A 20,426-nucleotide genomic window follows, 5' to 3' on the forward strand; every position below is an offset into this window, starting at 1 on the left:
TTATAAACAGTCTACAAAGCTCATGCAGTTTACAGAGTCCACACTTGTAGAAACCTACTGATTTGTAGTTAATGATATTGTCAAGCCATGTTCAGAGTGCATTTTCATCCAGAAAGTAATTTTCTTGATAGCCTCTTTGTAAATATATATTTGCTCTTTCAGAAAAAGAAATGACTTCCCTTTTTTGGTCAGTGTTATCAGATTTTATAGCCTGGAGCTAACAAACTGAAATAGGGGAAAGCCACTACTTCTCAAAAAGAGCACACACAATCAAAGGCCTAAACAAAAGGAGAAAAAAAGACTTTCCTTATCCAGGTCAGGTAAATTACTAGGACTACGAAGTCTTTCGTGACGGAGTCCTTACATAAAAAGTTCACGGTTTTACTTGCCACATCAAATTTGGATAAAATCCCGAGCTTTCGATGACTACCTCCCATCATCTTCGTCCCATCAGTTTTACCCCTGACAAAAATGACGGAGGTAGTCATCGAAAGCTCAGGATTTTATCCAAATTTGACGCGGCAAGTAAACCAAGAACTTTTTATGCAAGGTAAATTACTGGCTTTTATCTAATTTTGATACTGAGAGAAAAAAGTAGCAAATCCAGTTGGATATGAAAAAAATTGGTCGGTATAGGGATTTAGGAAATATAATTGATCAAACATAGTAACAAGATTAAAAGAATCTTGAAATAAGATGATACCTGACTAGAGTGTTACTGTATTTTAGGATTGTTGCTATGTTGTCGACAAAGATAAAAATAACATTTATTACAGAAGTATTAGCTTGCATAATGTTAGCATAGTGAGACTGAAAGAAAATTTTAGTTACTGAGGAATAGTAAGATAAAAGCTGCATGACAACCTCCTCCCCCCCCCCCCCCCCCCCCCTGAGTTTAGCAATGCATGTTAAAGTGTCATCTCCAAGATGAGAAGGTGCACTGGCCCTGGATCAAATCCATCCAGCAGATTAGTGACAAGGTTTGGTGTGCCGGCCAGCCTGAATGTGGTTTTTAGGCAGTTTCCCCACACCCCACTAGTGAATACTGGGCTGATACCCAAGTGTCACCTCAGTTACACAATATGCAAACATTTAGAAGACTTTCACTCAGTTTCACATGCATAACACTACATGCAGACTGTTGGGATACATGTATTTCATGTGAGAGGGTGATTTAATGTGGCGGTGACAGAAAGGGTATTTGGCCACCCTTTAATTCACCAGGCCAAATCAAATCATAACAGTGCCGACCCTGTGCTGATGCAGGATGAATGTATAAGAAAAAGAAGTGAGCAAGATAAAATCTGTATTACCTAGTCCATTATTAATGAATGATGTCGGAGTTTACTCCTAGACTACTGTAATTACTACCGAAAGTATTTCATCATTATAGCACGCTAAAATCTTTTGTGTGCATTATATTAAATTTTTATAAAGTAATTTTATACAAGAAAGTAAATAAAGGCAGTAATTGTTTTCAGCCAGCATTGGGTCATTGTATTCTAAAAGAAATAGTATAAGTGGACCTATATAAAAATTCACATTAATTGATAGAAGGTGCTGATTTACTGTTGACCACATGTATTCTGCTTATACAAAGAGATAATTTATGTAATGCTTCAAAAAGGTAATAATGAAGCAGGGAAGCATCAGGACATACTTAGGGGAATTACATATGCTGTACATGATGTCATTATACTGAAACCAACATTTTGAACAGCTACAGATGAACTTTGAGTGCAGGCAGCACATTGAAGCATTATTTTTCTCTTTATTGTTGTATTTTCAATATTTTATGATGGTGGAGAAGTTTTGTGCAATGTTCAGCTGCACCAAAAACTGCCTGGAAGAAAGTAACATTTCATCACACAAATGGGGTTGATTTAAAGGTGCAAAATTGCTGCAAACACAATTTTTGAGATTGATTCAATGAAATATAGTCTCAGTCTTTGATGTCGTTACTGAACAGATGCATTCTGCTCCTGTTTGTGAGGAGTTGCTTGTGTACAAATATTACGAAAGCAATGATATATTTCTCGTAAACATTCACGCCGAAATTTGAGGAATATTAATTTCAAGGTGTTACTTTTTTCTGTTCATGTTGTTGTAAACTTCAGAACTTCTTTTTACATAATCTCAGTATTGATGACCAGGTTTCATACTGATGCAGTGCAAAGGAATATTTGAACTCTTGCCATGAAAGGAAAGAATTTTAAGGCAAGTAACCTCACTAAGCAGTACTTATAAGAACTATTCACCTTACTCTTTCAACTGAAGGCCTTAGGTATCAGAAGAAAAGTCAAATGCATTGCCATCAGTGTTTAATTTTCCATAGCATTCGACACCTAAACACCGTAAGAGAGAAAATGGGTATTACAGAGAAATATGCGAGAAGTGAACTGCATTGGACAGTGAAGTGTAAGACTCATTTTATTTGTACTTTCATTGATACAGCAGCAAAGAAAATTGACAACAATTTTAAGATGAAAAATGTTAATATATTCAAACACTACAGCAATTTTCTTAACAATCAGTTTTCCAATTTATTCTGCCTTAACGTTGTTTCATTATCTTTCCTGGATTTAGCAAATATCATGAAATGTTAACTAACATTGTATGGCGAAAACCAGATATCATGGATATAACCTGATGCTAGTTTTGTTTCATTTATTTAACATTTTAGACACATTTTGAGAATTCATCTGAAAACATCATGCATCCTCTTGAACTGATGTGAAAGATTAGCCAGCTGATGGACAATATAGGGAAAAAGGGTATTCATATACATAAAAAATTAACTCACCAAGTGGTGGCTGCAGAACACTCATATACAGGTATTTAAAGCTGCAAGCCTTCGGAACCAGTGGTTGCTTCTTCTGCCAGAATGGTTGAAAGGGAAGGAAGAGGTGTGAAGGAACAGCACTGCTGAGGTTTAGGAAATGAGGAGTATTCGGAAAAGCAACCCACAGCCCCATGTCAGGGGAGACTTACCAGACGGGATGAGAAGGAAGGGCTGATTGGGACTGCACTGGACGAGATTTAAAATCCTGAGAGCCTTAAGGGAGAAGGTATGCAAGATAGAGATTACTGCCAAAACATCATGCACGAGTTAATGAGAGTAGAGGGCTAAGTGCATTGCATGTGGTAGAGGGGGAGAGAGGGGGGAGACAAATAGACAGGTTGGAAAATAAAAGATATAAAAAACTAAAAACTAGTACAGAAAGGAATTGTTGTTGCGAAGAAATGCTGAGGCCGAACAAATTAACATAAATGGAGACAAGGTGGATGACAAGAACCAAGGACATGTTGTAATGCCAGTTGCCACCTGTGGAGTTCTGAGAAACCGATGTCTGGGGAAATAATCCAGATGGTCTGTGTTGCCGAGGCCACGACTGTTATAATGGGATGTTGTGGTTGCCAGTATTTATCCTTTGCTTACGCTGATTCATCCTAATTGATAACTTTGTGGTAGTCATATCGATGTAAAAGGCCGAACAATGTCTACATAATAGCTAGCATCCGCATGTGTTGTTTCACATGTGGCTCTCCCTATGATAGTGTAAGTTTTACCATTTACGTCGCTGGTATAGGTGGTGGTAGGATGGTGCATAGGGCAAGTCTTACAGCAGGGACGGTCACAGGGTAGCAGCCATAGTGTAGGGAAATGGGTGCAGAAGGAAAGTAGGGTCTGACAAGGACACTGCAGAGATTGGGAGGGTGACGAAAAGCTATTCTGGGTGTGGTGGGCAAAAATGGTTGACAGAATGGTCCTTATTTCGGGAGATGATTTCAGGAAGTTGTCGACATAGCTGATTAATTATTCAAGACCAGGATAATACTGAGTGATAAGAGGTGTACTCCAAAGTTGTTTTTTGGAGGGATCAGCAGTACCAGGATTGTATGTGATGGTCCAGGAAATCTATTTTTGAACTAGGCTGGTGGGGTAATTACACCCTATGCAAACTGAGATGAGAATGGTGGTGTATTGCTGTAAAGACTCTGCATCTTAACAGATAAGTGTGCTGTGAATTCCTAGACTGTATGGGAGGGAACATTTGATGTGGAAAGTATGGCAGCTGTCGAAATGCAAGTATTGTTGTTTGTTTGTAGGTTCTCATCCCCTCAAACCCAGAACCTCCCACAGAAGTACCACAAAAGTGCCCCACTTGTGACAGGATACTTTCCGGGACTGGATCAGACTCTGAATGTGGCTCTCCAGCAGGGATACGACTTCCTCAAATCCTGCCCTGAAATGAGATCCATCCTTCATGAAATCCTCCCCACTCCACCAAGAGTGTCTTTCCGCCGTCCACCTAACCTTCGGAACCTCTTAGTTCATCCCTATGAAATCCCCAAACCACCTTCCCTACCCTCTGGCTCCTACCCTTGTAACCGCCCCCGGTGTAAAACCTGTCCCATGCACCCTCCCACCACCACCTACTCCAGTCCTGTAACCCGGAAGGTGTACACGATCAAAGGCAGAGCCACGTTTGAAAGCACACATGTGATTTACCAACTAACCTGCCTACAATGTGAAGCTTTCTATGTGGGAATGACCAGCAACAAACTGTCCATTCGCATGAATGGACACAGGCAGACAGTGTTTGTTGGTAATGAGGATCACCCTGTGGCTAAACATGCCTTGGTGCACGGCCAGCACATCTTGGCACAGTGTTACATCGTCCGGGTTATCTGGATACTTCCCACAAACACCAACCTGTCAGAACTCCGGAGATGGGAACTTGCCCTTCAGTATATCCTCTCTTCTCGTTACCCGCCAGGCCTCAACCTCCGCTAATTTCAAGTTGCCGCCGCTCATACCTCACCTGTCTTTCAACAACATCTTTGCCTCTTTACTTCCGCCTCGACTGACATCTCTGCCCAAACTCTTTGCCTTTACAAATGTTTGCTTGTGTCTGTGTATGTGCGGATGGATATGTGTGTGTGTGCGAGTGTATACCCGTCCTTTTTTCCACCTAGGGTAAGTCTTTCCGCTCCCGGGATTGGAATGACTCCTTACCCTCTCCCTTAAAACCCACATCCTTTCGTCTTTCCCTCTCCTTCCCTCTTTCCTGATGAAGCAACCGTTGGTTGCGAAAGCTATAATTTTGTGTGTATGTTTGTGTTTGTTTGTGTGTCTATCGACCTGCCAGCGCTTTTGTTTGGTAAGTCTCATCATCAAAGTTGGTTCAGAAATAATAGGAAAACGATAATGTTCCTTCTGCCTCATGCTGCGTTCAGCCCATCAGCGTGATCGTAATTTCTGGTGATGAAATAACACAAAATAATTTACTAAGATAAGCACACTTATCTTTAACACACGTTTTTTTAATGCTACGTACCTTTTCATATTAAATTACAATAGATGACCATTGTGGTTAAATGCTTTATACATAACAGTCAAAATGTCCTCTTGATGCTGTCTGTTCGTAATCAGTTACAAGAAACTACATGCTTTCTGATTGAAAAAAAATAACAGTTAGCATATTCACTCAATATTTTCACATAAAATATAAAATACAGTTGCGGAACGCAGCAAGTCCACGTCCGCCTTTCATAGAATACCAACAATAAAAGGTGAGGCGCCAAAAGCCTCATTTGTCTTGAAACAACACAATTATTTTTTATACCATTAATCGATACATGTACATAGAGATTTAGAGGCACCACGCAAGAACGGCAAAGATAAAGAATAATAGATTCTGTCGCTGCTATGCGATGGTTCATTTCTTTTACTTTGCAATTGTTCGATAACTTTAGGCCATCAGGCGTTTACTATTGAGCGTATATTAATGTTTTTGAGGCGAAAATTACTAATATTACAAGTTTCAATTACTATGAATATAATTTCTTTCCTTCATCACTTCTAGTTTTATTGAATTGTGGAAATGTTCCCATTTATCTGACACCCTGTTTAATTGTCCACAACTTGGCGAAAAAAAGAAATAAAATTAACAAATGATGTGGTTCACATACATTGTTGTCACCACAGACAGTTTTTCACATACTATGTGACCCAGGAGTCTGTGATATCACAATATATTTTAAGCGTCTGAAAACAGCTACAAGTCACACTTTGTACACACGTCAAAAAAAGTTTTGCATCACCAAGGTTCCCAGAACTTCTGAAGATATACGTTGACTGTGGGTATTGTATCACAGACAGAGTCCCTATGGCTCATGTTGTCTGTAATTCAACCATGCCTGGACGGTCAATAACGCGGTTTGATCGTGTCCACATTGTTACTTTGTGCCAGGAAGGGCTCTCAACAAGGGAAGTGTCCAGGCGTCTCAGAGTGAACCAAAGTGATGTTGTTCGGACATGGAGGAGATACAGAGAGACAGGAACTGCCAGTGTCACACCTCGCTCAGGCCGCCCAAGGGCTACTACTGCAATGGATGACCCCTACCTACGGATTATAGCTCGGAGGAACCCTGACAGCAACGCCACCATGTTAAATAATGCTTTTCATATAGTCACAAGATGTTGTGTCAAGACTCAAACTGTGCACAATAGGCTGCATGATGCGCAACTTCACTTCAGACGTCCATGGCAAGGTCCATCTTTGCAACCACAACACCATGCAGTGCAGTACAGATGGGCCCAACAACATGCCGAATAGACTGCTCAGGATTGGTATCACGTTCTCTTCACCGATGTGTTTGGAGGCAACCTGTTCAGGCTGAATGCCTTAGACACACTGTCCAATGAGTGCGGCAAGGTGGAGGTTCCCTGCTGTTTTGGGGTGGCATTATACGGGGCCGACGTGCGGTGCCAGTGGTCACGGAAGGCACCATAATGGCTGTACGATACATGAATGCCGTCTTCCGACTGATGGTGCAATCGTATTGGCAGCATATTGACGATCATTCGTCTTCATGAACGACAGTTCGTGCCCCCATCGTGCAATTCTTGCGAGCGATTTCCTTCAGGATAACATCATCACTCGACTAGAGTGGCCAGCATGTTCTTTAGACATGAACCCTATCAAACATGCCTGGGATTGATTGAAAAGGGCCGTTTATGGTCGACATGATCCACCAACCCCTCTGAGGGATCTACGCCAAATCGCCATTGAGGAGTGGGACAATCTGGACAAACAGTGCTATGATGAACTTTTGGATAGTATGCCACGATGAATACAGGCATGCATTAATGCAAGAGGACTTGCTACTGGGTAGTAGAGGTACCGGTGTGTACAGCAATCTGGACCACCACCTCTGAAGGTCTCGCTGTATGGTGGTACAACATCCAATGTGTGGTTTTAATGAGCAATAAAAAGGGTGGAAATGATGTTTTGTTGATCTCTATTCCATTTTTCTGTACAGGTTCTGGAACCCTCGGAACCGTGGTGATGCAAAACTTTTTTTTAATGTATGTATTTTTTATTTACCAGATTCGTTCTTCAAATGAACAAGAGAAACATTGGAATATGAAGTTTGAAGTTGTCAGACAGTAGTAAAGACTGAATTTAAAGTTGGCTTACTGTTCTAAAGATTAAACTGATTGTACATTAAAACTTATTTTTAAAGTAGAGTGTCAAATTATGACATTGACTGCACCAAAGAAGAATTTGTTTGTTTGTTGTTTTCATTTGAAAGCCTACAGCAATTTCTTACTTTGTGTCATGTGTTCTGGTATTATGTTGTTTCATAAGCCATTCATGTAATTTTATACGCAGAACCGTTTGAAACTTTTCATTATAGTCACTTGAGATTCTGCTCCAGGCAGTAAGGATCCACCACCCCAGCATTGATATTGAGGGTTTCTTTAAGGTACGGTCTTCTTTAAGAAGGCACTCATCGCAAAGCTGTTGGAGGTGAGTTTTAAAAGCTTTATTGACAACAACATCCATTAGTTGGAATTTCTGTGATCATACCAACAGGAATTATTATTGAACCTGTGGCGTTCTTTGTAATGTTTTGGTTGAAAGAACTTAGCTTCAACATTCTCTTTCTGTTAGGAAAATAGTCTAGTATTCTGTTCCAAGCAACCTTCAGCCACTTTTCTTGACATAGGAAGATAGTTCTGCAGGCAGTTTTCTCTTTGGGTACTTTTTTCCCGCATATAGCCACATATGGGGCAGTTTCCTGTCATCAAAAGTATGATCATAAGGGGTATCCAGTGTAATATTTAAGTGGAGGATTTTTTGTAGGGACGGCGCAGCATGTTATTTTGGATGGAGAGTCATTGTCAGACGTAGAAGTAAGTTTGGATGTACTTCACGGAAGTCTGTTAGAACGTTTGCTGTTCATGTTGTATATTAATGACCTTGCGGATAATATTAATAGTAACTTCAGAATTTTTGCAGCTGATGCAATTATCTGTAATGAAATATTGTTAGAAAGAAGCTGCACAAATATTCAGGCAGATGTTGACAAGATTCCAAAATGGTGCAAAGATTGGCAAGTTGCTTTAAATAATCAGAAATGTAAAATTATGCACTTCACAAAATGAAAAAAAAATAATAATAATTAGTATGCTACAACTATAATAGCAGAGAGTCACATTTACAATCACATAACTCCTAAATCCATTTTTTTAATTTTATTTATTTATTTATTTTTGCCAAATCATTGTTATTTTTTCCTAATTTTGGCGGTATTTTCATCATCATTTCAAAGTAAATTACACGGAAAATGAACTCAGTTTAAGTCCCTATGTTATGAATATTAATAAACTGCCATTCTCAGATTTATAACTATTTTATACAACAAAATCATGCAGTTTCTTAATAAGACCGCCAGTTTTGCATTATTTTGCTAAAACCATAATTTTGCTTGATTTTTTTACATTACTGTTTCCACCAAATTTTCCTGTTTGTAGCTGTCTGACAACACGACAATACTTACCTCAGCAACAGAAGTTTAATCTGTGAATTTAAGACGACCCTGTATTTTTCAAGTGATGAATTTGGGGAAAATGTTTTCTAGAGGGGGTAAATACTGTAACCTAGCATTGTTCTGTTCACATAGTAGCAGCCTATACTATCACTGTTATTGTTTCACAACTTCCCATGATTTTCATGTTTTGTTAATTTGCAGTTGTTATGTGATGCTTTTTATAATTTTCTAAAATTTTTTCCTGTCTATTTCTGACACACAGTTCTGTTATCTATTGAAAAAACATACACTGTTGGGCATTAAAGTTGCAACACATGAAAGAGAGCAAATAATGAAATTCTTTGAATAGAGTGTATATAACACAGTGGGAAGAATACATGATTAAATTTGTAAGATGATGTTGTGGGAGGGAACTATCCATGAACTGAAGCAGAAGATTGGAGATAAAATCACTGCTTTTCCCCAAGATATGCTACACCCAGCATTCAGGAGTTCCCATAACAGGCTGTTAGAATGTGAATATCAAAAGGGACCACATCTCACCTCTTTCTGATGTCATCTTTAAGACAGAAAGATACAGTTTGTAATGAAAACTTAAATGGCATACTGTATACATGCATTTTTGTCAGTAAAAATGTTTTTCCTGTGTTTATTCATGCAAATTACATTACTTCAAAATTTCCCATTTTCCTGCGCTGTCCTGTATATGTCTGTCCCCTCGGGCACAAGTGGCTCATAGCCACCGAGATTGTGCATGGTATTGACTGTGGTACTCATGAACTCAGAGTTTCCGCATTTGCATGACGGCAGTAATATTGCAGAATGATGAACTATGTTCTCTGTAGGACATGATCCTGCTGCTTTAGAATTCTGGCATGTACTGGTAGATGTTTCCCTTACTTGAAGTACAACATGATCCCCTCACAACAAACAACATTCAGATGTGATTTCTGAATGAGAAACCCATTTCATAATCTTTCTTTGCATACAGAATGTGGATAGCTTGTAGTCCAATTTGATTTGTGCAGTTGCACTGAAATGCTAATTATTTCCATATCATAGCGTGTGGTACACATTGTAGTGAATCCTTCCAGTGCCTCTATCTGTAGCAGCAGGTGACGGGCTACACAGATTGGAAACCAGCCCCCCAACACACTCGCTGGTCACTTGCACTGGTGGGAGAATTTAGACAGCCACCCTTACCGCATGTAAGGCATGCCAAATGGTCGCTTGAGCAGTCTCTTGTTTCACTCCGATGAGGCACCAACCCTGGCTGTGCTCTCGGCAGCTCGTCCGTGCAACACCACGTGACTAGTGTCGTTGTCTGCCACATTTTGCCAGGGTATGTGCGAACCGTAGAATTCTTATCCCACATTTGGTGTCAGTGTTCTGTCACACTTCGTTTGGCAAGAGGAATGTTACCGCATTTTTCTGCACCACCTTCCTGAGGTGCATATCCTCGAGGTGCTTCTATTGACTGCGGGTGTACAAAGCCGGGTTCGTCCTCCTGGTATCAGCAATTGGAATACTGTGTGCAGTGTAGTGCAAATAGTGCAGTGAAGTACAGTGCATGCTGGGAGTAACAGACAGGTTATTGTCGTTCTGTCCCCAGCTGTTTTGGTGCCCTTTTGGTGTTAAGCATGTCTTTTTTGAAGTGGGTCTTCCCGGGCCACCAGATGATGCCAAACAAAGGCTGTAAGCCGTTCATAGTCTGCCTGGTGCAGAGTCTTCACCCTGAGCAAGGGCCCTCCTTGATTAAGAGGTATTAGCTCATGGAATTTTACTGTACTTATTAGCTTTTAGGTATAATATGTTAGAACTAGCCTGCACGGCTTTTCCAGCATGCCCCATCATTTATTGTCATTTGTCTTAACTGGCACACCGCTTAGTCATGTATGCCCCGTAGGAGTACAGAAGGGAACACAGATCTTTCCATCATCATGGCAATTTGATGTTTGTCAGATTCATGCAGTTGCAATTTTAATGGCCAGCATATTATTGCAACTTATGGTTGCTGTTTAGGGGATGATGATAAGAACAAGCAAGGAGAATGGTGGAAGGGCAAATACTTTAATCATCCGTAATCATCCAGGGCACATAACATTAGTTATGTATCAGGTAATGTGTATATCCTATAATAGTTGTATGATTTTGAGGCCACTATAAAATGGAAAATTTAACAATCACGTGGATTGAAATTAGTAAGTCACCTAGAATACCTTTCTGCAAGTTCGGAAAGGAGGTACAGCCCTCACTGACATGCTTGCAGACTAAGTTACTTTACTCACAGTGATATGTATTTTGAGTTACCAGAATGATTATCAAAGATAATGATAAGCACCATTGCTGTTATTTTATTTCCTGAATTTAGGTCTTATTGACTGTATATTAGCCTAAATTAGTCCTTTGATTGAAGTTATGGTTATTGAGGGGGGTGATGTAGTGATTGAGGCACTGGATTTGCATTTTGGGAGGACAGCTGTTCAAATCCCCATTCGGCTACTTTCCGTGGTCTCCCTAAACTGCATAAGTTAGATACTGGTATAGTACTTTTGAAAGGAAACACCTGATCTTCTTCCCCAGTCAGGCTAGTGCTCCGTCTAAGGACTTTGTCATCAGTGAGATGCCAAACCTTAATCTTAATTTTTTAATTTGCGGTATTATTTATTGATATCACATGTAACTGTGAATGTAAGCGAAAAATTTTAACATTTGATTGAAAACTTGTTTCTGGTTGAAGGTAAATGCTTCATTACGAAAGATGTTGTTATTGTATACAATTTCCGGGTGAAGAATTAACTTAAGCTTTGTACAATATTTTGAGGAAAAAACAGAATATTTGTTGTAGGCTGAAAGATTAAATAAAATAACTTTCAAAGCTTCTGATTCCATTTGGCATAGACACAGCAGTACATTTTCTGTTTATTGATATTGTACTACACAAGAACTTCAGAACACATTTCTAAATGAATTGTATACTATTTGCAAATAAATAATTCTAAGAATGGTGTAGTATTAAATTCTGTGCTTTTTTCCTTGTTACTGAAACTAATGACTGTTGTTTCACTTGTAGGTGATTGCTGTAGCTCGAACTGCAGATTTAGTCATGATGATGCTTGATGCAACCAAGCAGGATGTTCAAAGGGTCCTGCTGGAAAAGGAACTGGAAAGTGTTGGCATCCGATTGAACAAGAAGAAACCAAATATATATTTCAAGGTTAGTCTTCAGAAATTGTTATAAATGCAATTTTTGAAAGAGTTCTACTACACATAAATGAAAAATTGTATTTCTGAAAAATTCTAGTCATTGCTTAAAAAAGAATCTTAGAATTAATTACTGATTTATAAATACATAGGTGTGTGGCTCAATCTTCAGTCACACCAGTGATTTTTTTTTTTTATCAAATGCCGCTTCTTTCACTTTTAGCAATTATTTACATCCGAAAAACTTTAAATTTTGCTGTGGTTTTGATTTAAACTGTAGGCCCCCATATAAATGGCTGTAAAAGTCAGCTCAGAGGTCACGTGTAATAAAGCAGTAGGTGTTCGAAGTAATGTGATTAACAGCAGTTTTAACTTTTATTTTTAAGAGAAGTGATAGATTGTGGAAAAAGTAATCATTGATAAATGTGCCATCATAGAACATAAAGTTCAGTTTTGAATCCAGTGAAGATATCAGGAATGTTTCAAAACTAATGATAATTGTGTAATTTGCATTAACTCAATTCACATGACATTTTTGCATTTTTGTGTTTGTAAACATGTCTGAAAAGTATCTGTACAATGTTAGCCACATTCAGTATTTAGTCTGTTTTCGGCTGTCAAAAAGATTATATGTATTTTGGTAGTACTGATGATCATTTATTTTGGATGGAAATAGGTCAAAGAATTTGTATTAAATTTTGCTGTGAGTATGGAATAAAGTGCAGCAAAGATTTAGGAATGTAAAATAATGCTTTTTGTGAGTGTGCTGTGAAAAAACAAGGACTTAAGAGTGATGTGACTGTAAGGATTGATATCATATGCCATTGGGCAAATGCATGTCTACTTGAAATATTTGCTTGTTACCATCTTACAGTTGAGCTGTGCACAATTTACTTTATGTCCACAAAGCCAAACTTGCTGCACATAGATGTAAGTCGTTGCCCTGGAGTGTAAATTGTGTAATATTTACAAATTTAATTGAAGTACAAGCAAAATAAGTAGAATATTATTATAATTAATAAAATGTTGTATCCTTCTGGATAAATGATTGTTAGCAACGCCTATGGGTTTAGATTTGACAAAAACCAATTATTTATTCATCCAGTTAAAACACACAGATAGTTGAAATGGTGATCCTAGTAATCCACATACAATCTGTGGTGTAACATGTGAATTTTACAGAACAACACTTAAGCCAACGAAAGATGTTCACGGAAACTGGAAATATTGTCCAAGTGATGGTTATAGTATCACTTCATAACGGGTAATGCAGACTATGACATAAATGTAAATACTGCCTGAATTCTCGTTTTTGCCTGCAAGGGTGCAGCATTGTAAATAACATTGTTGGCTTCTTATTGTTCCATGAATTTTAACAAAATTGTGTATTCCAAGACTTAACTAATGATTTCTTTTTCTAATAGTAAACTTGACTACGGAAGGACATATTTTAAAAGAGGTTTACTCCTATTGATAAAAAAAGAAATGACAGCCGCCATTGCTGCTTGATATCAGAAAATATTAATTTTTGTCAATATATGCTCTTATAAGAAGCTGAATATAACTGTAATATACCTGGGCCGGTGAAACATGTCACTTGACAGCTCGTGTGTGGTTGGCTACACTGCGATTGCGAGGTTGCAATAGCTGCCACCGCACATGCCCACAACTCTGAAGTACGATTTGTAAATGTAAGCTACAATCAACATTTATACGTAAGTGCAACAAAGTACATTTTTCTAACAATGGAGAGGACGATGACGGAGACTAAGTGTGTGATAGTATATGAAACCGGGAAATAAAAACACCCAAAGTTAATGACAATATCTATGAAAAGTTGTTCCAAATTGTTACAGTAATAGCTGCATGTAAAACGTTATATAATAATGTAAATCTAAGCATACCAAATAACTCACTCTCCACATTCATAGAAAGAAATAAAGCAAAACATGCATAGCCTACCGGATTGCAGAGAGAAAAAGAATTAATTCTGTATACATTTACACTTACCAATTTACGATGTCAATGGCGCAATTTCATCCAGTTCTCCTTCACTATCATCAGAATTGGCACCAAAACCATTGTCTTCGTCATCATCATCGTCATTAAGAGAAATCATTAATTGTTCGTTTTCATTTATAATGCCATCTATAGTCTGTGCTTCTCTTATCAGTTTAGCAACATGGTCTACTTTTTTCCTCCATGAGGTAGTGTCTACAGTAGCAAGACCTTTATGTAGCAGTCTTTCCACTTCTGTTATAGAAAAAGTCTTGTTGTTACTTTTAATGTACGCCCTGACTTCACTCCAAACCAATTCAATTGGATTAAAATGGCAGTGATAAGGCGGTAGCCTAATTACCAAGTTCACTTGCAATTTCACCTACTACATATTTAGGTGTCACAGGCTTATTTTGTTTCATGAGCGAGTATAACAGCAGCTTTTTCATGCTCATGTCCGCAGCAATGTCACTCACCTGCAACCACTGCACCATAGTTTCTTTACGGCCACTAGTGGTCGGAGTTTTATCTAAAATCACGGAATGGTATGGTGCATTGTCCATCACAAAAACTATCGGAACACTAAACTGGAGCAACAAATTTTGAAACCACTGTAGAAACCTTGGGTGGTCCATATCCTCATGATAGTCACCAGTTTTTTTTATCGAAAAACTAGAAGTCCTTCAGGCACAAAGCCGTTTGAAGATCCTGCTCATGGGCGACAATTAATCGGGATCCTCTTCCTGTTGGCTGATGACCCCTGTTATTCGGAGTATCATCTGTCCAGCATTTCTCAAGTGATTCTCCACCATTGACCCAGGTTTTGTCCAACCATATGACTGAGTGTATGTCCTTTCCTACAATTTTGTGAAAGAAACTGGTACGAGCTGCAACGACATGAGCTCTTTCTAGTTACAGTTTTCGTCCATCTAACTTTTTAAAATGGAAGCCCATATCATCTATCATCTTAAGTGAGGCCCCCCCTCCCTCCCTCCCCGAGAACCCCTTGCGGGTTCGGGGGTTAGAATAGACCCACGGTATTCCTGCCTGTCGTAAGAGGCGACTAAAAGGAGTCTCAACTCTTTCGGCATTTAATGTGATGGTCCCCTAAGGGGTTTGACCACTACCTTTCCAAATTTTCCATTAATGCGTACCATTTGGGGAAGGTCGCCTTATGTGGTGCACCTTAAATCCATCTTGCCCTAAGATCTGGCACACCCGATATTGTCATGGAGTTGGACTTACATCGAGCTTCCGGCCACATCAGCTGCAGTGTGTTCCGGGTAGCATACATTCCCTCCATTGTGCACTTCCATCTTCACCCTCGTGATATACATGGATATTCGACACCCGACATCCCGCACGGTAGCCAGTCTGTTGTGGTGGGATCGTCATGTACCCTCTTGGTGGTACCCCCCTGACTACACAGGGATCGCACTGCTGATGCCTGAGCTGCTACCTCCCCACGTATGCCAAGGAGTCGATGCCTATCTCCCTGGGGCATCAGGACTCCCGGCAAAGGCCATCCTGCCAGGTGGCCTTTGCTGTGGCTGGGTGGCACCTGTGGGGAGAGCCCCTGGTCGGAGTGGGTGGCATCAGGGCAGATAACCCGCAATGAAGCATGGTACATCATCTCTCGCTGGTGGGCCCCCACCAGCAGTCTCTAAGCGATCGGGATCTACCCTCAATGGCGAGAAATACGATCGGAGATCATTTCCCTCCCTGGCCACTCCATGGGAGGAACGTATGGCTAAAGAGATTATTCACCCCTGTACCTCGTCTGTATGCAAGTTGATGATGAATCATTTATGTCAACCAAGCCTCAGTTTTTTGTGGAGCATTTAGAGGACAAGTTTGGTGAGGTGGAGGGCTTGTCCAAAATGCGCTCTGGGTCAGTTCTAATCAAAACAGCATCCTCTGCCCAGTCACGGAGGTTGCTCGCTTGCGATAAGTTGGGGGATGTTTCAGTTACCATCACGCCCCATAAGAACTTAAACATGGTCCAGGGTATTATATTCCACAGGGATCTTCTTCTACAGTCGACCGATGAACTACGTGCCAACCTAAAACGACGAGGTGTTCACTTCAGCCGGCGCGTCCATCGGGGTCCGAGGGATAATCAGGTAGCCACCAGTGCCTTCGTCTTGGCCTTCAAGGGTGACGTCTTACCCGAAAAGGTTTAGGTTATGGTTTACCGCTGTGATGTGAAACCATATATCCCTCCTCCGATGCGGTATTTGAAATGCTGGAAGTTTGGGCATTTGTCATCCCGATGTACTTCTGGCATCATGTGGACGTCCTTCGCATCCCAATACTCCATGTGCCCCATCTCCCGTCTGTGTTAACTGCGGAGAACACCATTCCCCCTGTTCGCTGGACTGTAGGATACTCCTGAAAGAACGGAAGATAATGGAATATAAGACCCTGGACCTCCTGACCTACTCCGAGGCTAGGCGGAAATATGAGCGGCTACATCCTGTGCCAATGCTATCAACCTATGCCACTGCTGCAACAACGGTTCTATCATCTCCCGTGTCGTCACCTACAGTTGGCTCTCTGCTACGTCAGAATCCACCGGCTCCCTTGATTGTGGGGGGCACTTCACTCCCTGTTGCTCCTGCTCCATCTACTTCAGGAACAACAACACCCCAACCATCGAGGACATTAGTTCCCCCTTCCCAGCCAGAGAAGTGTAAGACTTCTTCAGCTACTCTCACCAGGAAGGGGTCCTTTGGGGCCCTCCCATTCCAGGCTTTGCCCAGTGCCAAAGCAGACACCTGCAAGTGGCTGAAACAACCACCGGTCGCTGGTCGTAGTGCCTCACGGTCCTCGTCTATCCCTGAGACTGACCCAGTGAGGCCCTCCCAGCGAGAACCACCAAAGGCACAGCTCGAAGCAGACAAAGAAAAAGGCTTCAAAGAATCCCGACATTGCGGTGGCACCTGTCCCACCGCCACCTTCCAGCTCTGCGTCTGAAGATGAGGTGGAGATTCTGGTGTCTGCTGAGGACCTGGATCTCACCGGTCCCTCAGATGCAATGAATAGCCGTCGCACAGGTAGTCAATTGGTGGCAGCAGGTGCCCAGGAGGCGTAATCTGCCTCCCCAGTCCCTTCACACCTTTCTCAGCCATGGACAATGTCATCCTCCAGTGGAACTGCGGCAGTTTCTTCCACCATCTTGCTGAGCTCCGACAACTTCTCAGCCTTCACCCTTTCCTCTGCATTGCTCTTCAAGAAACTTGAAACTTGGTTTCCGGCAATGCAAACCCCAGCCCTCTGTGGCTATCGGGGTTATTATAGGAACTGGGCAACTTATGAAAGGGTATCTGGTGGTGTCTGCATTTATGTTCTTCACTCTCTTCACAGCGAGTCTGTCCCTCTATAAACACCTTTAGAGGCTGTCGCTGTTCGGGTGTGGACGCCACAGGCTGTTACTGTCTGCAGTCTGTATCTTCCACTGGATGGTGATGTCCCGCAGCATGTTCTGGCTGCGCTGATAGCCCAATTGCCGCCACCTTTCCTGTTACTGGGCGCGACTTCAACACCCATAACCCTCTGTGGGGTGGGTCAGTGGCAACAGGTCAAGGCGCCACCGTTGAGAATGTATTGACACAGCTCGACCTTTCCATTTTAAATGATGGTGCCTTCATGCATTTCAGTGTGGTGCATGGCACGTACTCTGCCATCGACGTTTCGATCTGCAGCCCTAGCCTCTTACCATCTGTCCAATGGAGTATGCATGATGACCTGTGTGGTAGTGACCACTTTCCGATCTTTCTGTCACTGCCACAGCGTCACTCTTCTGGGCACCCTTGCAGATGGGCTCTGAATAAGGCTGACTGGGACTTGTTCTCCTCCACTGCCGCCATTGTGCCTCTTTCTAATGAAGCCATTGATGCTGTGGTTCACTCGGCACCACCGGCATCGTTACTACCACAGAATCTGCCATTCCCCATTCTTCTGGGTCCCCTCGGCGTAGGACTGTGCCTTGGTGGTCGCCTGCGATCGCCGAGACTATTAAAGATCGCAGGCGAGCGCTCCAGCGTCACAAGCGGCATTCCTCATTAGAAAACCTCATTGCCTTTAAACGGCTCTGTGCGCGGGCCCGCTGCATCATTCGCCATCACAAGCAGGAATAGTGGGAACGGTATGTCTCCACCATTGGCCTCCATATCTCTCCATCGCAGGTTTGGGCCAAGATTAGGCGCCCCTAAGGCTATAGGACCCCTGTCAGTGTCCCTGCCCTCTCACTGAATGGAGCAGTTTATACTGACTCTGACATAATTGCAAACCACTTAGCAGACCATTTTGCTCTCTGTTCCGCTTCTGTGAATTACTCACTGGCTTTCTGCTCCATTAAAGAGCGGTTGGAACATCGGAGCCTTTCATTTCACACCTGCCATGCTGAATCCTACAATGTTCCATTCAGTGAGTGGGAATTCCACAGTGCCCTAGCCGCTTGCCCTGATACAGCTCCCGGGCCAGATCGCATCCACTGTCAGATGCTGAAACACCTCTCCGTGGACTGCCAACGACGCCTCCTCGACCTTTACAACCATATCTGGGTCGAGGGTGAGTTTCCGTCGCATTGGCAGGAAAGCATTGTAATCCCCATTTTGAAACCTGGCAAGAAAGTATTGGGGGTAGACAGCTACCGCTCCATTAGCCTCACCAACATTCATTGCAAGTTGCTCGAACACATGGTGAGCCGGAGGTTGAGTTGGGTTCTCGAGTCTTGGGGCCTACTAGCTCCATCTCAGGGTGGATTCCGTAAAGGCCACTCTGCCACCGACAATCTGGTGAGCCTGGAGTCAGCCATTCGTGCGGCCTTTGCCCGCCGTCAGCACCTCGTCGCTGCCTTTTTTGACATGCGGAAGGTGTACGATACGACATGGCGCCATCACATCCTCTCTACGCTTCATGGTTGGGGTCTTCGGGGTCCGCTGCCGATATTCCTACAAAATTTTCTGTCGCATCGTACCTTCTATGTGCAAGTCGCGGCCTCCCATAGTTCCCCCCGAGTTCAGAAGAACGGGGTACCGCAGGGGTCCGTCTTAAGTGTCTGCCTGTTTTTAATTGCAATTAACGGGCTTGCTGTGGTGATGGGAACGTCTGTCTTGGCTTCCTTGTATGGTGATGACTTCTGCCTCTACTATAGCTCCATTGGCATTGCTGCTGCTGAACATCAGCTGCAAGGCACAGTTTTGGGCTGTAGCGCATGGCTTCCAGTTGTCGGCTGCCAAGACGTGCGTTATGCATTTCTGCCAGCGATGCACTGTTCACCCTGAGCCGTGGCTTTATGTTGACGGCGAACCTCTTGCTGTGGTGGAGACATATCGGTTTCTGGATGTGGTTTTAGATGCCTGGTTGACTTGATTCCCTTATATTCGGCAGCTTAAACAGATGTGTTGGCGGCATCTTAATGCTCTACCATGCTTGAGCCACACCAGCTGGGGTGCCGACTGATCTATCCTCTTACGGCTCTACCAGGCGTTAATCCAGTCCCGTCTGGATTATGGGAGCCTGGCTTATGGTTCAGCATCCCATTCTGCATTGCGGGTGCTGGACCCAATCCTTCACAGCGGAATCTGACTTGCCACTGGTGCTTTCTGGACCAGTGCTGTGAACAGCCTACTTGTGGAGGCAGGTGTCCCTCCAGTGCGGTTACGGTGCCAATGATTGCTGGCTGCTTATGCTACACATGTTTGTAGCATGCCTGGGCACCCAAATTATCGTCTCCTGTTCCCTCAGTCGGTCGTCCATCTCCCAGAACGTTGGACCCGGTCGGGTTGTACAATCGTGGTCCGCGTCGGAGCGCTTCTCTCTGGGCTTGGGGTTTTCCCTCTTCCACCTCCTTTCCTGGCCCCCCCTGCGTACACCCCCGTGGTGTGTGCCCCGCCCTTGCCTTCGGATTGAATTGGCACAGGGCCCAAAGGACTCACTCCCTCCGGAGGCCTTCTGCCGCCGCTTTCTTTCCATCCTAGCCATGTATCACGGCTCTGGCGTTGTTTACACTGACGGTTCGATGGTCGCTGGTCGTGTCGGTTATGCTCTCACTCTAGGGGACTATTACAAACAACATTCATTGCCGGCTGGCTGCAGCGTTTTCACTGCTGAGCTGGTCGCCATTTTTCGTGCCCTAGAGTATATCCGCTCCTGCTCAGTTGAGTCCTTCGTTATCTGTAGCGACTCCCTGAGCAGTTTACGAGCTATCGACCAGTGCTTCCCTCACTCTTGACTGGTGATGGCTGTCGAGGAGTCTCTCCATACTCTTGCCCGTTGCGGCCGCTCTGTAGTCTTTATGTGTATCCCAGGCCATGTTTGGATACCGGGCAATGACCATGTTGACCGCCTGGCCAAACAGGCCACCAGTAAACCGT

At 42.6% G+C, this 20,426-nt stretch overlaps 1 protein-coding gene across 1 annotated transcript in view; it reads left to right on the forward strand.

Annotated features, from left to right (window-relative positions):
* Window positions 1-20,426, forward strand: part of LOC124592912 (developmentally-regulated GTP-binding protein 2) — a 116,586-nt gene that overhangs the window by 24,267 nt on the left and 71,893 nt on the right. The window contains exon 4 of the mRNA XM_047131880.1: window positions 11,918-12,061. Within this exon, the coding sequence (XP_046987836.1) occupies window positions 11,918-12,061 (144 nt within the window). The remainder of the gene's footprint in view (window positions 1-11,917; window positions 12,062-20,426) is intronic.

Source organism: Schistocerca americana, chromosome 2 (assembly GCF_021461395.2).
Source record: "Schistocerca americana isolate TAMUIC-IGC-003095 chromosome 2, iqSchAmer2.1, whole genome shotgun sequence".
Lineage (NCBI taxonomy): Eukaryota > Metazoa > Arthropoda > Insecta > Orthoptera > Acrididae > Schistocerca > Schistocerca americana.